General features: G+C 43.4%; 1 protein-coding gene across 1 annotated transcript in view; it reads right to left on the bottom strand.

The window, feature by feature from the left end:
* LOC114909783 (DNA-dependent protein kinase catalytic subunit-like) overlaps nucleotides 1-13,234 on the bottom strand; it is a 53,562-nt gene extending 40,328 nt beyond the window's left edge. The window contains exons 1-24 of the mRNA XM_029249580.1: nucleotides 13,217-13,234; nucleotides 12,992-13,099; nucleotides 12,242-12,316; nucleotides 10,787-10,895; nucleotides 10,221-10,333; nucleotides 10,005-10,104; nucleotides 9,662-9,717; nucleotides 9,403-9,433; nucleotides 9,163-9,320; nucleotides 6,747-6,893; nucleotides 6,494-6,658; nucleotides 4,976-5,144; nucleotides 4,792-4,841; nucleotides 4,530-4,661; nucleotides 4,114-4,260; nucleotides 3,764-3,879; nucleotides 3,510-3,669; nucleotides 3,303-3,389; nucleotides 3,104-3,223; nucleotides 1,868-2,027; nucleotides 1,357-1,463; nucleotides 771-861; nucleotides 413-576; nucleotides 167-319 (exon numbers count right to left, since the gene is read on the bottom strand). Coding sequence (XP_029105413.1) covers nucleotides 167-319; nucleotides 413-576; nucleotides 771-861; nucleotides 1,357-1,463; nucleotides 1,868-2,027; nucleotides 3,104-3,223; nucleotides 3,303-3,389; nucleotides 3,510-3,669; nucleotides 3,764-3,879; nucleotides 4,114-4,260; nucleotides 4,530-4,661; nucleotides 4,792-4,841; nucleotides 4,976-5,144; nucleotides 6,494-6,658; nucleotides 6,747-6,893; nucleotides 9,163-9,320; nucleotides 9,403-9,433; nucleotides 9,662-9,717; nucleotides 10,005-10,104; nucleotides 10,221-10,333; nucleotides 10,787-10,895; nucleotides 12,242-12,316; nucleotides 12,992-13,099; nucleotides 13,217-13,234 — 2,736 coding nt within the window. The remainder of the gene's footprint in view (nucleotides 1-166; nucleotides 320-412; nucleotides 577-770; nucleotides 862-1,356; nucleotides 1,464-1,867; nucleotides 2,028-3,103; nucleotides 3,224-3,302; nucleotides 3,390-3,509; nucleotides 3,670-3,763; nucleotides 3,880-4,113; nucleotides 4,261-4,529; nucleotides 4,662-4,791; nucleotides 4,842-4,975; nucleotides 5,145-6,493; nucleotides 6,659-6,746; nucleotides 6,894-9,162; nucleotides 9,321-9,402; nucleotides 9,434-9,661; nucleotides 9,718-10,004; nucleotides 10,105-10,220; nucleotides 10,334-10,786; nucleotides 10,896-12,241; nucleotides 12,317-12,991; nucleotides 13,100-13,216) is intronic.
* Nucleotides 13,235-14,909: the final 1,675 nt, after the last annotated feature.

The raw sequence follows: 14,909 nt of genomic DNA on the forward strand, positions 1-14,909 counted from the left end.
CATCAGCATGACATCAGAAGGGGGAGGTACAAAAAAAAAAAAAACCCCATCAAGTCCACAAGCAACAGCAGCAACTCCAAGGACCACCAACTGTCAACAAAGACTTCACGGAACTGAAACAACAGTGTCTCCTTGAGCTCACGGTCTAAAGTTGACAGTCCTTTACCTGGTCCACGTCACATGCCAGACGCAGCAGCACAGGAAAGATTCGCTTGTGGAGGTGGTACATGGGCGGACTGCTCTTGTTGCCATCAGGAATCTGGGAGCTCTTCCCCAACATGTAAACGACTATGCTGTGGAGGAGCTCACATGCCACCACCTACACCAGCAATGACAACAGCACCAAGCTAAATCAAGGTGAAACCACATGTGTTTCAGTGTGCACCAGGATGCTGAGAGTCAAAGAACGTACCTTGGTCTGCCTGTCGGCCGAGGATATGGCCAACTCCGTGATTCGTGGTAAAAATGTATCCAGGTAGACAACAGGCTTCATGTCAGAAAAGGGAACAGCAAAGTTGAGCCTCTTTTCAGAGTCCCAGGCCACAAACTTTTTCATGACTTCTTCACTGGACATGGCTGAGTCCAAAAAAAAAAAAAAAAACACGGACCATTTAACCTTAAAACACACCTACAAGGCAACATTATGCTTTCTTAAGAGCTAAAGTTTATTTTCGTCTTAAAATCATCATCCAACCAATCAGCTCAATCAACTCAGGATAGCGGAATCCACTATTCAGGAAACATTCACACACTATACAAGAAGATCTCACCTGTGACCATACTTCTGTTCAGCTGTCCACCAAGTCGTCCCAGAAGTCTCACCACACGATATTTCACTGCAATACTTGGAGAGTCCTCTCCCTTAGAAGAAACACAAAGCCTCCTGAAAACCTGATACCATGATCAAAGTGACTGGAGTCCAAATCCATACTGGAATGAAACATCTAATTTTGCATATAAAATCCACTCATAAGGCATCAATTGCAATGCAGTGTTAAGGAACTTTACAAGTCATTCCCAATAAAACTGGATCAGTTCATTTATTTCTCCACCTGGGCTGCTGTTTCAAAATTACAGCTTATCCACACATAACTGAACCCTGGGTGACCAGATATTAGAATGGAAAGACACTTAAAATTGACAAACTGTTTTGAAAAGTCACTTACTGTACCATCGTGTCAAAATCATTTTTTTTTTTTTTTTTTTTAAAAAAGTCACAACAACAAGCTGGAATGAATGGTCCTGTCACATAACCGGACTCCTTTCATCCTTTATCTTCATTCAGCCATTTGTTCCACAATCCAGCCTCAGCAAACCTGGTATGTAAAAAGAAGTGCGTGTCCTCCAGGACCTCACCAGGGACAGATGCTTGGATTTCCTCAGCAGTCTCATCAGCACTTTGCCATATCCCTTCTGGAGTCTAGAAGAAAGACACCTCACTTCCCAGGCATTCTGACCCTCCTCTGAAACACACAAATATTGTACAAGCACACAATATTTCAGAAAAAACCTCAGTGATATTAAAAGTCATTTTAAAAATAACAGTAAGATGTTAGTGTCTACCGTCGATGGGTAGCAGTTCGTAAGTTCTTGTTATACCAGGTTGACAAAATTTAAAAATATTGTTAAAAACAAGCACAATCGCTGTGCATTCACATCACCTGGTTACACTTGGGTTTCAGGAGCACAAACAACTGGGTGCAAAATATGTGCATTTCCTGCAGCAGACAATGAAACAAATAATTTTTCTATACGTTCACTTTTGACCCCATCGAATAATGCTAGGGTTGGGCTGAACTCAGTGCACACAGACAATTCCCCAGACAGCAATATGGAGCAGGGACTGTCCTCGTCCAAAATGTCTCACCGTTGGAGCCAGCCGTTTGGAGATACGCATCCAAACAAGGCAGCACCTCCCTGTAGTATGGCTGCAGGACATGCTGGGGGATGAAGGATGACCACTCCTCTAGGGCATCCAGGGCAGCGCCAGCCAGGGGCAGATGACTCAGGCCCAGTTTAAAGGCCGCCTGCAGTTCAACATTGTCATTAAATACTACTGTAATCACAGGTGCTGAGGACCACGACAGGCATGTAGTAACAGCGAGTTAGAATACAGAGATGTGCCAATTGGGTCCGCCTGCTGCACCGTAAGCCAGTCAAAACACAGAAAGCTCAAGTGTACGATGGCTCCATTTGTGGCTGGGGCCTTAACCACACGTGCTTGAGCCTCTAATTGAATGTTTTGCACATTTCAAAGGTCGAAGAAAACAAGAACCCAAGGACTCATTATCACTGGATTCACCGTCAGTTGCAGCTGGTGCACAATGACAACAGCAGCACACTGTTTAAACTGTTAAATAGCTAGAGTCAGCATTGCTTTGATTAGTTATTACAAATACTGCAAGCTAAATCATTCTAAACAGTTTAATCAAAGTAATGCTGTTAATATTTGATACCACTTTAATTTTTACTAATGCTCACAGAAATTGAACATGACAGTTCTCTAAAACCTAAATAAACTAGGAAAAGCAAATTAAAACCACAGCAATTTAAACCTTTACACTTTTATTAATGTGAAATCTGTTGCACTAGAGAGGGAAGCAGGGGGAGGTTAAAAAAAAAAAAAAAAAAAGGGTCAAGGAGTCTTACCAGGTTTCCCACAAATACATGGAAAACTAAAATAGAAGCTGGTAATTCAGAAGATGCTGAAACACAGAAGAATAATGCTACTAATAAAAATGTTATGGTTCCAGTTGCATCTTTCTGTTGTCAGCTAAAAAGCATCAATGAAATAAAATTTTACTGATGTAACCTGCACCAAAAAACAAGCAGTACCAGCTGTCCGTGTCAGGAAAGTGAGACACCGAAAGAGATTTCCTCCCACAACAAAACTGTTCACCTCCCACCTGTCCATGCACGTGACCGCTTATCACAGTCATGTAAGCGGTGAACGTGAGGGGGCATCACACCCTCCACAGAATATGAGGAAAGCAGATGGCACTGGAAAACCACACTCAGTTCTACGTTTATCTTCCTGTTGAACTGGAGATACTAAGGAGAGGAAAGTGTATGGCAGAGCTGAGGGCAAGGCAGGTAGTCGAACCTGAAGAGCTGGGATGTACACTTTCACATCCAGAGCAACAATGTTATGGTCCAGGCAGAGAACAAAGGTCAAGCATGATGCCAGGAGTTCATCTTTGAATTGCTTCATTCGAACAGATACCTGCAGAGCAAACATTTACTCACTCAAATATTCATTTTGTAATAATATGAATAATTCCAGTCAAAAGAATAAAGACTACCTCCTTTCCAAATTTGGCAAACAGTGTAAAGCAGGAAGATTTCTCCACTTTGTGAGGGCTGGATGGAACGGTTTTTGAGCCTTCACACTGTTGCAATACATTAAGATAAGAAAGTGCTGCTCAATACAATTTTAACACGTTACGTTAATACATTAAGTTTAATTCTGCCAGTGTTATGTTAGAAGAGTGAGAGGAATGTATGGTAACCTGAAAGTATTTGAACTTCTTGGCGATCTTCATGGTAACGGAGAGCAGCTTGTAGAAGCCGCTAACAAGCGGGCATCGCGAGGAGCGGAGTATGAGCTCCTGGCCCAGAGAGTAAACCCATGGCTCAAAGTAGGCAGCGTTGCTCTGCAAAAGCAGCTCACTGTGTAGAGGAAACACATAGCTTGGTCCACGTACAGAACGACACAAACATTACACATAAAGACTGAAGTGTCAAAGAGAAAGAAGGAGGACACCTGCTGAATTCCACTAGGTTGACAAAGGCAATAAAGTCGTTGGGTTTGCTGGGTAGGAGGTGTGCTGTGGGGTCAGAGGAGGGAACATCAATGCTCTCCACACTCTTGAGCTGCTCCTGTAAGATGCACAATGTTAAAGGCACTGGTTGAAATCAACACCAACGCGTGTAAATGCTGTTATTATAAGTTACTCTAATGAGGGGGACTTAGGTGATGGATTCAAACACAGGTTTATTTTTGGGTTACTGGATTCACAGGAGAAAGGGCAACAAGAGCTAAGCTCATTCAGCATTTGAGATGTTTTTTTTTTTTTCTTAAAAAAAAAAAAAAAAAAAAAAACCCATTCTCACCTCTTTGTCATTGATCTTCTGAACGGACAAGTCGAGCTTCTTCACAATCTTCAGAATTGATTTAATGAGTTCATCATACAGCAGCCGATTAAGGGACTTCAGTGCAATGTGCTCAGCTTCGAAATTCACATGCAGAATTCCGGAGTCCTGAAACACGTTTTGCTTGTTTTGAACCCAATGTTCACTTAAGAGAATATGGAGCAAGTACAGAGCAACCCTATTTAGCTCATAGGACTTCTTTGGTGGGTTTACTCTACATCATCCAGCACAAGCTTTTGTTAGCAGGGTTTCTAATCGCTGGTTTGATGTGACAATGCGTTGGACAAAAATTTGACATTCAAAAAAACCCTTTAAACTAATAAATCATACTGTATTGCAACAGATACAAGACTCTGGTTTATGAACATCTATAACACCTTCATGTGTTCGCAGTCCAGCAGTGCCTTGAACAGTGGCAGGTAGTCACGATAGGAGTGCACCTTCCACTTCCCCGTGTGAACCTTGGCGTCCTCCGCAGCTTCTCCACCATTGGGACCTTTCATGTCTTCCTGATGGACGGAAGTGTAACAGATAGGCGTATGTGTTGGAGTTTACCCCTGCATCATAGACACCAGCATGTGCAAGAGTAATAATGATAATAAAATAATGCAACTTAACAGAAGTGTTCAGCACGCTCACCTCATTCAGCACAAGAGGTTTGGAACATACCCGAATGACACCTTGATGCACTAAAAGACAACACAGCTGAACGTCAGCAAATTTAGATGCATCCATTCCTCTGACCAAATGCAGTGACCAAGTGAGTTTGCCAAAGCATGAAAACTTGACCTGCATGGGGAACGTCTCCTGCAACGCCACTTACGAACAGTACTGATGAAATTCCAGAGGATGGGACCCTTCCCAGCCAGGGCTGTCAGTACTTTGACGACAGATCGACAGCAGGTGGGCATCATCCTCTGGCTGTACTGAGGGAAGCAGTCGATCTGCAGCACTAGGAGGTGCTCCAGGACCGGAGTGTACACCTCGGGGATCTGTTCACAATAACAATGTGGACAGGCTATGTCTAACAAGGCTGGAAGAACAACGGACTGTTGTGCTACAGAGATGCAGCAGTGAGAGCCAGGAACAGAGTAAACACTGCACACCAAATTCCAGAGAGGAAACGTGAGCAATCATTTCATCACTATCCCACGTAGCTTACACTAATTTCCCATTCATACGGCAGGGTGAATTTTACTGTATGTTTACATCAATTCATTCAGGAGGAGCTTTCCTCCAAAGCGACTCCCAAACACCATAGTGTTATCAGCCCACACCTTATTCACCAAGGTGACTTACACTGCTAGATACACTACTTACAATGGGTCACTCATCCACATATCAGTGAAACACACTCTCTCTGTCACTCCCTGAAGAGCATGTCTTTGGATAGTGGGAGGAAATCCACAGAAACACGGGGAGAACGTGCAAACTCTACACAAACTGAGCAGGGATCGAACCCATGGCGATGGAGTCCTCTCGCACCACCCAGGGGCTAAGACAGCAGAGTTATTCACCATGCCACCACGCTGCCATCAAAGTAAGGACTTGATCAAGGGCACTACAGCAGGACATGGGATTCAAACCTAGGCCCTTTGATATAAAGGACAACTCCAACTACTACGGCACCTGCTGCCTGAAAAAACCCTACCAAGTAACCTCTACAATACAGCCATTCCAGTGTAACGTAGTATTTACTCGCAGAGGGAGGTTCATGTAAGGTGTAAATGTTCATGATCATGCTCGGATCAATCCTTTACAGAGCCACTCCTGTAATATAATATAATATAAATGTTCATCTCAAAAAAAAAAAAAAAAAAAACTAGGAAGGTGACTAGGAATAGGCAATATTATGGTAAAGTTTTATGCAGTACTTGTTTGATGAACACCGGTGCACATGGTGAAGGAAACTAACTGCACGCAAGAGTCACATCTGCAGCTATGTCTCTTTCTCTTAAGGTAATGCACACATTGTATCTTCTATGAGATGTACGTCACTTTGGAGAAAAGCATCTGCTAAATGAATAAATGTAAGTGTAATGTAAAAGTAGGTAGGTAAAAGTATACCACAGTACATCACAACTTATGAATACATCAACAGAGAAGAACGTGCCCACCATGGACATGAACAAGGACCATTTGAGCCTAATATGATGCACTAGTCATGACTACTATACTTTGTGGGAGCTGTTAAAATAACTTCATTATTTTATCAACTTAATCAGAAGCTGACTGCTCAGAAATTATAGCAAATAACTCTACTACACATAGCGAGAGTGAAGCGCAACACATGGACTAAAAGAAGGCAAAAGAAGCACAGGGTGCAGAAGGTACACGTTACCCGGTCCAGGTGGAAGAGCACACTGGCAATGGAGTCCAGGAAGCTGGGCAGCTGGTATACGTTGTCATCCTGCGTGTCTGACTCGGTGAGGTACATCTGCTTGCAGCGCTGGATCAGCTCAGTATACATGAAGTCCACATCTTGGGGGCACATGACTTTACATGGCTGAAACGCAAACGGCACACTGCTGTCACCATGAGGACAAACCACATGTTGAGTCACATTTCTGTCACAAAGCAGAAAGAAGACGTACAGCAGCGAATAGCCCGTAACCTCGGATGGCGATGGAGAGCTCCTTCTGGGATGAGTGCATCGTCTGAATGATGGTGCAGAACTTCTGCATAAAGAATTTCAGCTTGCTCTTGTGCAATTCTACATTCTCTGTGACGAGGGCGGCCACCTGCGGAACAGACGAGCCAATCAAACGTAGAGCAGTCGGCGGAAACCTTACTCTTGGACTCGTGTTCTTTAAGGAAGAGACTGCAGTTTATCTCAGAACTCAGAAAAGAAGAGCAAAAAGTGTCTGAGAAGAAGGGTTGTGCTCACATTCAGTTATCAAGAAGAAATCAAGTACAACAGAATGATGTATGCATTTGTATCTCAGCTTTCTAATACAACTGGGACCAGAAGTCCATTCATAACTCAAAATGTTTGTACATCCAACCACTAAATAGTCGAAATATTCCTCAATATCTGCGATACTAATTTTGCGCTCCACGTGGCTCTGTTAGACACTGAGAATATAAAAGCTCATTATAAATCACTGGTATGGCAACATTTAACTTCCCTGTGATATCTGAAAACAAAATTGAAACAACAAAAAGACGACAGTTTATAAGCTTTTGTAAGACTGTGCTTCCCTTCAGCGGCAGCAATTCAACAAAGATAATCATGCATTTCAGTTATAATGGCAAGAAGTTTGCTAAAGAAGCAGCAATTAGTGCTACGAGAGCAACAGGATAAATGACTGTGTATTGCTGGGAGTGAGAAAGGCAAACTCTCTCACTCTCAGCAATACACAGTCCCCAGCTACTTGTCCAGGCCATGGCGACTTCCCATCTGAATACTGCAACTCTCTCCTGTGTGGCCTTCCTGCCACTGCCATCAAACTTCTGCAGCTATTACAGAATGCTGCTGCATGAGTTGTGTTTGATTTGCCAAAGCATTCCCACGTATCTCCTCTACTCATTTCTCTGCACTGGCTTCCTATAGCTACCCGAATTAAATTCAAGACCCTGGTTATTGTCTGAGGGGCGTGGTGGCGCAGTGGGGTGGACCGGGTCCTGCTCTCTGGTGGGTCTGGGGTTCGAGTCCCGCTTGGGGTACCTCGTGACGGACTGGCGTCCCGTCCTGGGTGTGTCCCCTCCCCCTCCAGCCTTGCCGGGTTAGGCTCCGGCTCCCCGCAACCCCGTATGGGACAAGCGGTTCAGATGGTGTGTGTGTGTGTGTGTGTGTGTGTGTGTGTGTGTGTGGTTATTGTCTACAAATGCACTAATAGAACTGCTCCCAGCTATTTACAGGTCTTGATCAACCTCTACACCCCAGCTAGACCCCTTTACTTGTCTACTTGCTTGCTTGGTGGTCCCGCATACAAAAGGTAAAGCCCGGATGTTCTCAGTTCTGGCTCCGTTGTGGTGGAACGATCACCCCTTCTCACTCAGAACTGCAGAAACTCTGTCTACATTCAAGAAGGGTCTGAAAACTCACCTTTTCTGGACCCATTTTGCCCAATAGCTCTCCAGCTCATGTACGGTGTAAATGTTCATGCACCGTAACTTCATGAGCATCCCCAGATAAGCCTTTATTCATCTGCTACTCTGGAATTGTATGTAAATCTTATAATATGTTTAAAAAAATGGTAGGAGGGTATCAGGATTTGTCTATCCTGTGTTTTATGCACCAACCTGAACAATGAACATAGGTGTAGCAAGTGGAATGTAACAAACTAGGTTTACTTGAGAGTCACATGTCTGCAGCCATGTCTCCTTCTCAACGTAATGCACAAATTGTACTTTTGCCGATCTGTACGTCGCTTTGGACAAAAGAGTCTGCTAAATGAATAAATGTAAATGTAAAGTGTGGGCATGACAGTCTGCAAGAATGGACTGTGGCCCCATTTCCACTCACAGGGTAATTAGGTGCCCAAGGGTGATGCAGATACCCCAACTGAATGGTGTCCTTAGCGAATCGCACATTTTTTTCCATCCTAGTGCCACTTTATCGGCTGTCGTAACATTACAGCAGGAACTGCGAGGTGACAGAACAATGCCATAGACTGTATAGTCAGTCTGTACAGTGACAGCACTCAGCCTCAGTGCGAAAATGCCAAACGGCATTAAACTATCAAATAGCAATAATTTTATTGACAAAAGAATTTAAATACTATTAACATAATTTTATGAAATTTAATAAGCTTACTATAATTTCTTTTATTAATAATGATTTGATTTTGAATTAACTGCTAATTGTGAGGGAAGAACATTTCTAGGAAAAACTGTATATTGTATTGCAAAGCATGTATTGAGATACTAATTATGGTGGAGGTCTATCTTACCATGGCCAGTAGTGCACTAATTTTGCTTGACGGAGCTGGAGGAAGTTAGAAAAGACAGAACTTGACCCAACCGACCTATTGCTCCAGAGAACTCGCATCAGAAGAAGCTGCTCACCTGTTTAAGGAAGGACTCCAAGGCATAGTAGCTAGTCGTCTTCATCTCTGGGTTTGTCTCTCCACACCATTTGTACATTATATCAAACACTGTCTTGTAGTGCTCCATGAAGCAGCTGCTGAACTGTGCCGAGTGCCTTGCAAACAACCTCAGTCCAGCTGGAAAGAGGGCAATGACAAATAAGCAACACATATATTTGAGTTACAGTATTTGTGCAAAAAACATTGAGTTGATCCTTACCAAAGGGGACAGCATATTGCTTCATTTCAATCTGTTTAAAACAAAAATGTTTCATTGAAGGCTGCTGATGATCAACAATATATCAGCGCAGCACTATCACTGCAAATAACTGAAAACCAAGGTCTGCAAAATACTTTCAAACATCCTTGTACTCATCCAGTGTAAATGGCACAAATGAGGGGTGAATCACATAAGAAAAATTTGTTACTGCAACAAAAAGTTACTGAAAATCTGAGTGAGTGAATGAGTGAAGTCTCACCTGAGGACTAATTGCCTTCAGAGCATAAACAAATATTTCCTTTGAGGTTTGTGGATCTGTTAAAAAAAAAAAAAAAAAAGGTTTGTTCCAATAAATGAAATGACAAGATCCTTAGGATGAGATGACAGAACCTATCACAGTTAAAAAGATTTAACTGCCTTGCTGTAAAGACAAAAAACACCTATCACTTCATATTATTTACATAAAGCATTAAATTCCATCTATGTAATGCATATGAAGTTCACAATGCTCGGATTCTACCGCTATTTTAGCCGGCAACCAACAGAATAAAGCTCACTTGTTATGCTTGTCTTGAATAAAGAAATACACATGATGAACAAACCTTCTTCCATGGACTTGGTAAAATTAACCATGAGTGCAGTAAGTCCTTTAAGACATCCTGCAACGAGCGGCAGCTTGGGTCCCTTTGTAGAAGATGTCATCTACAAAAAAGAATTACACACAAAATTGTAGTATCTGAAACTTAGTGTTTGTGAAAATGTTGCAATTATAACTACAACAGCTCAGAAGGATATGAAGCAGTACGTTTTGAGAGTACCTGAGATTTCAGCTCTCCCATGTAGGCTTTGAAGAGCTTATCAGAATTATTGACCATTCCACCAGGGTACACCTCTGCAAGGACCCCCAGCAGCTCATAGATGACACCCAGCACTAAAGCAACAACAGCAGAGAATACAACACATGCACATGGTCACACATACTGGCCAGGGTTAGTCACACCTGGGAGCAGCGTGAGTTACACATACAGGAGAAAGAAATTTTGATTCTCTTGGACCTCCATGCCACATAGAACATACGGTGCAGTGTGTTACAAACAGACGAGCGCAAATACAGGACAGTAATATTATGTGATCATCATCTGTCCATCATAAAAATTGTGAACAAAGAAATCGGCTAAATATTAATAACTGAAACTTAAGTGAGAAAATGAATTCCAAAAATTTTAACTGAAGGAGAAGCCAGAACATATAGAAAACTGGTAAACTGACCCCATTTAGTACATTACAGGAAGGAAAAGTTTGCACATCAAAGGTTTGTGTTATTCTATTTTATTAACAGCATACAGTGTAGAAAAATCCAAACAATAACTACATAAAAACTCACCTGTGTCAGGCAACCTGCTTCTTTGAGCAAGCTCTCCATAAAACTTGTTAAATAAATCCGAAACTCTGAAGTCTTGAATTACGCATGAGTCCTTTACCGTATACAGGACCTTGAAGAAAAATTGTCTATATGGTCAAATGCAATAGGATTAAAAAAAACTAACATATAACATTGAATTAAACAAAGATTCTAACACTTACACATGGGGGGCAAACCAAACAACTAAATCCAACTAATAGCCAAAATAACAAAAAGATGACGTGAAAAAGGATTTTATCTGTTAACTAAATCAGACTTACAAAAGGAGCTACAAAGGTGAGTACTTTCATATGGGAGTTTCAAAGTGACATGAGGCAACTAACAGAGCTCCAAAGAGGTCAAATATTTGGTGCGTGAATTACAGGTGGAGCGGTGACGAAAACTGCTAAATTATTAAATAGGTCAAGAAGAGTAATCTCAAAAATAGCGATGCCACATGTCAAACATGGACAAAGTGCATTGGGAAAAGTCGAACCTCAATGACAGGGACCCACGGACACTTCGCATGACTGCTGGTAAAGCCCCGAAAGCATAAGCTCGAAAATTACCACAGAACTGTTTCAACAGCTCCGCGACCCAGTCAGAACAAAAATTGTATGTTCTGAGCTTCACAAAGCAGGAATTTATGAATGGACTGTTATTCAGAAAGCATTTTGATCCACGGCCAGTGCCCAAACATGCATAAACTGGTGTGGAGCACAAAACCTGGACTCCTGAGCAATGAAAAAAAGTAATATGGTTTCACCAGTCATCTGCCACCCTGTTTCTGAAATCTGGATGGGTTTACATTTGGAAAAAGCCAAAGGACGTCTTCAACCAAAAGTTGCCACCTTTTAAACATGGTGGCGGATCCCTAAAAGTATGGGCGGCTATTTCATGGGAGACAATAAGATCACCCAAATTTCATGCCTTCCACGGCCTTCCTAATCAACAGATCTAAGCCGCTGTGGGACGATCTGCAGTACCGAGTGCTAAGTAGATGCCCCTCTCCTCCATCCCCGAAAGGAGCGGCGGAGGCATTTCTTCTTGAAAAAGGTGCAATGTCCCATAACACACAGCTTGTACGACAACCTTCCGACAAGAACGGAATCTGAAATGGGGCGACTAATAACACAGTGATTAGCGCTGCTGCTTTTGGATCCAAAGGTTGCCAATGCAAGTCTCACTTACTGCTGTAATACCCTTGAGAAAAGGTACTTTCCCTAAATTGCTCCAGTAAGTTATCCTGCTGTATAAATAGCTGTAGGTAGCTTAACACTGTAGGTCACTTCGGAGAAAAATGCCTGCTAAATAACCAAATGTAAGCTGAAGGCAAAGGATGAGCCAACTCCTCATTATGCCCTTAATGAAGTGTTTGTTATTTTGTCCACCTCCTATGTCAGTAGATCACTTGAGAACTTACGAAATTAAAATTACCTTAATAAGAAGCTCCACTGCTTGTACTCGACTTTTGGCTGCTTTGTCCTTTGTATAGACGACAAGACATGTGTCCTACAAAGAGAGTAAAATAGCAATTTTAATTTGGGATTAAAGTTATTTCTTATTTCAAAATCACTTCTTGGCGTTTTTGGCTAAGACTGAGGATATTCATTTGTCCAAACGGGGAAAATTCTCCGATTACGTCTTTTCGAGGATCCTGTGAGTTGCTGACAACTCTACTGAAGTTATGCAGGTAATGCGAGAAATGTCACTCGGTCAAATACCCCCGGCGTCGGTTAGAAAAGCCGAAAGGCAGAGAAAGGACATGAGTTGCACATTTCCGAAATGCCCAGTGGTACAGTGTACGTTGGCAGGCTGGATGAGAGAAAACAGTGATTTAATTCTGTACTTCCGGCAGTTTTATTTCCTCACTCGCCATTAAACGAGAAAATTAGCACAGTAATTTAAAGTACTGCTACTTCTCAAACGTGAGCTTTAGAGCTCAAAACGGAACACAACTTGTTCTTTTATCTACCAGCACTGACAGAAATAGTTTCAACATTAAAAACATTAAAAGTGTGTTCCTACAAGGGCATTTGAGAAAGTTACTGTATTCTGACAGCATGCAGCACTATTGCTGCGCAGCGGATCCCCGTTGAACACGAGCTAGGATGGCGCGCTGCAGTGCATTATGGGAGAACACAAAATAAAAACGATCAATGAAGAAGCTGCACCCGCGCTGAGTACCTTGATGTCAACGGCGTAGTTGTCCAACGACCTGGAAGAGGAGGACGAGGAGAGCCTCGTGACAAGCGTTTCCAGCAGGACGAGGACCTCCACTCTGGTGTCCCGAAGCTGAGCGGAGAAAAAAAGAAAAAGAAAAAAAAAACAATATTAATAAGCGAGCAGCGACGCCACGCGACTACTTCAAGTAGTACTAGTCTTGTAGTACTTACTACTACTACTACTTGCCATACGTAATAAACTCATAAACTTACTCCTTTGTTATTGAGGGATTTTCTCAAAAAGCCGAGCAAGCCGTCCTCCTTTGACAGCAATACAGACGCCTGGAAGTTCACTGAGTAAAGAGAGAGAGTTACAGGGAGTGAGTGAGTGAGTCGGCACACAACACAACTCAACTGTTCTTCTTCTTCTTGTGCCCCGAAATTCACGTAGTTACACTGGCAACATACCGGATCCGATACAAAGTTTGGCGGCTCTTTAATTAGAAAACTCTGGCCATGTTGGCAAGTCGGTACAAATAGTTACGATAACGAGAAGTTAAAAGCGTCCGAAAGTAAATCACTATCACATCATAACTTTCGTCACAATTGAATGTATCACTGCATGAACCCGGTCGGTTCGAGTCGCTGCTGCCTCCTGCTGCGCACCAGGAGGAACTCCTTCGGCCTTCCTCGTCGTTGTTCCTCTGCCTTCTTTCTAACTTTGTATTACTATCACTATCAGAATTAGTGTTATTACTACAGTACAGTAGAGTAGAGTAGCCTACTCTAACCTAACTAACTAACTAAACCCCAACCCACCGAGATGAGGCGCGTTGCTGTGCACCATGAGCTCCTGGCCCAGGTCCCCGATAGTGTCGTGACAGCGCAGCGCGGCGAGTCTCGCGTCTCCATCGTGGAGGAACGAGTGCAGCTTCAGCAAGAAACCCTGGACCCCCGCGACGACGCTCGCGCTCTCCGCAGCCATGGCCCCGCGTCCGAGCACGAAAAAACGAAAGTAGAGAGACCGAAACCGAGACTGTGGCCGCGACGGCGCTCCGCCCACCCGCGCGCGCTCGCACGCTTTCTGCGCGTGCGCACGGTTGCACGTGTTAAGAACTAGGGCGCAAATACAGTAATCCCGAAGTAAACATTTACGCGTTACTCGAAACAGAAGCACAACTCTTACTGAGATACGACTGAAAACATAATGTTGCCTCAAAGCAGTGAAGGTAAAAAAAAACTGAACACAGAGACTAGAGGGTTACTGAAGAAATGTGGCTGCGGGCCACGACGATGGCCGCGGCTTCCATGATTTACATGATGATAATTTTATTCACTTAGACGCTTTTCTCAAAGCGATTTACATGACATGATGAAGTGAAGACTTCACTTGGAAGTGGAACAATTTGTTCCGAGGAACTCCTACACCCAGAAGAAGAATCCTCCTTACACGAGTCAGGGCCACAAGCGTCAGAGGGATGAGGCCCTGTCTCTCATCTTTAAAGTGCTCTGCACTCGCAGGACTCTACGGTATGCTTGAGATTTGATGGATCAAGTAGAGGAGTACCTTGGGGTCCTTTTCACGAGTGACAGCACAAGGAAAATGAAAAGAAACAAAAAGCCTGTAATCAGATGCTGTAAAGAACTGTGGTGCTGGAAAATGGAGCTGCCTCCTCAGGCAAAAGTCTTTGCTACACGCACGCTGTCCGCAACCGCTTGTCCCGAGTGGGGTCGCGGCAAACCGGAGCCTAACCCGGCAACGCGGGGCACGAGGATGGAGAGGTGGGGGTGCACCCTCGACGGGACGCCAGTCCGCCACAAGGCACCCCGAGCAGGACTTGAACCCCAGACTCGCCGCACCACCGCCACGCCCCCCAGAGTCTCTGCTAGTAGGTCTACGTTCCCGCCCTCAGTTATAGTCATGAGCTCTGGGTAGTGAC

This window comes from Scleropages formosus, unplaced genomic scaffold (assembly GCF_900964775.1).
Source record: "Scleropages formosus unplaced genomic scaffold, fSclFor1.1, whole genome shotgun sequence".
In the NCBI taxonomy this organism is placed as follows: Eukaryota; Metazoa; Chordata; class Actinopteri; order Osteoglossiformes; family Osteoglossidae; genus Scleropages; species Scleropages formosus.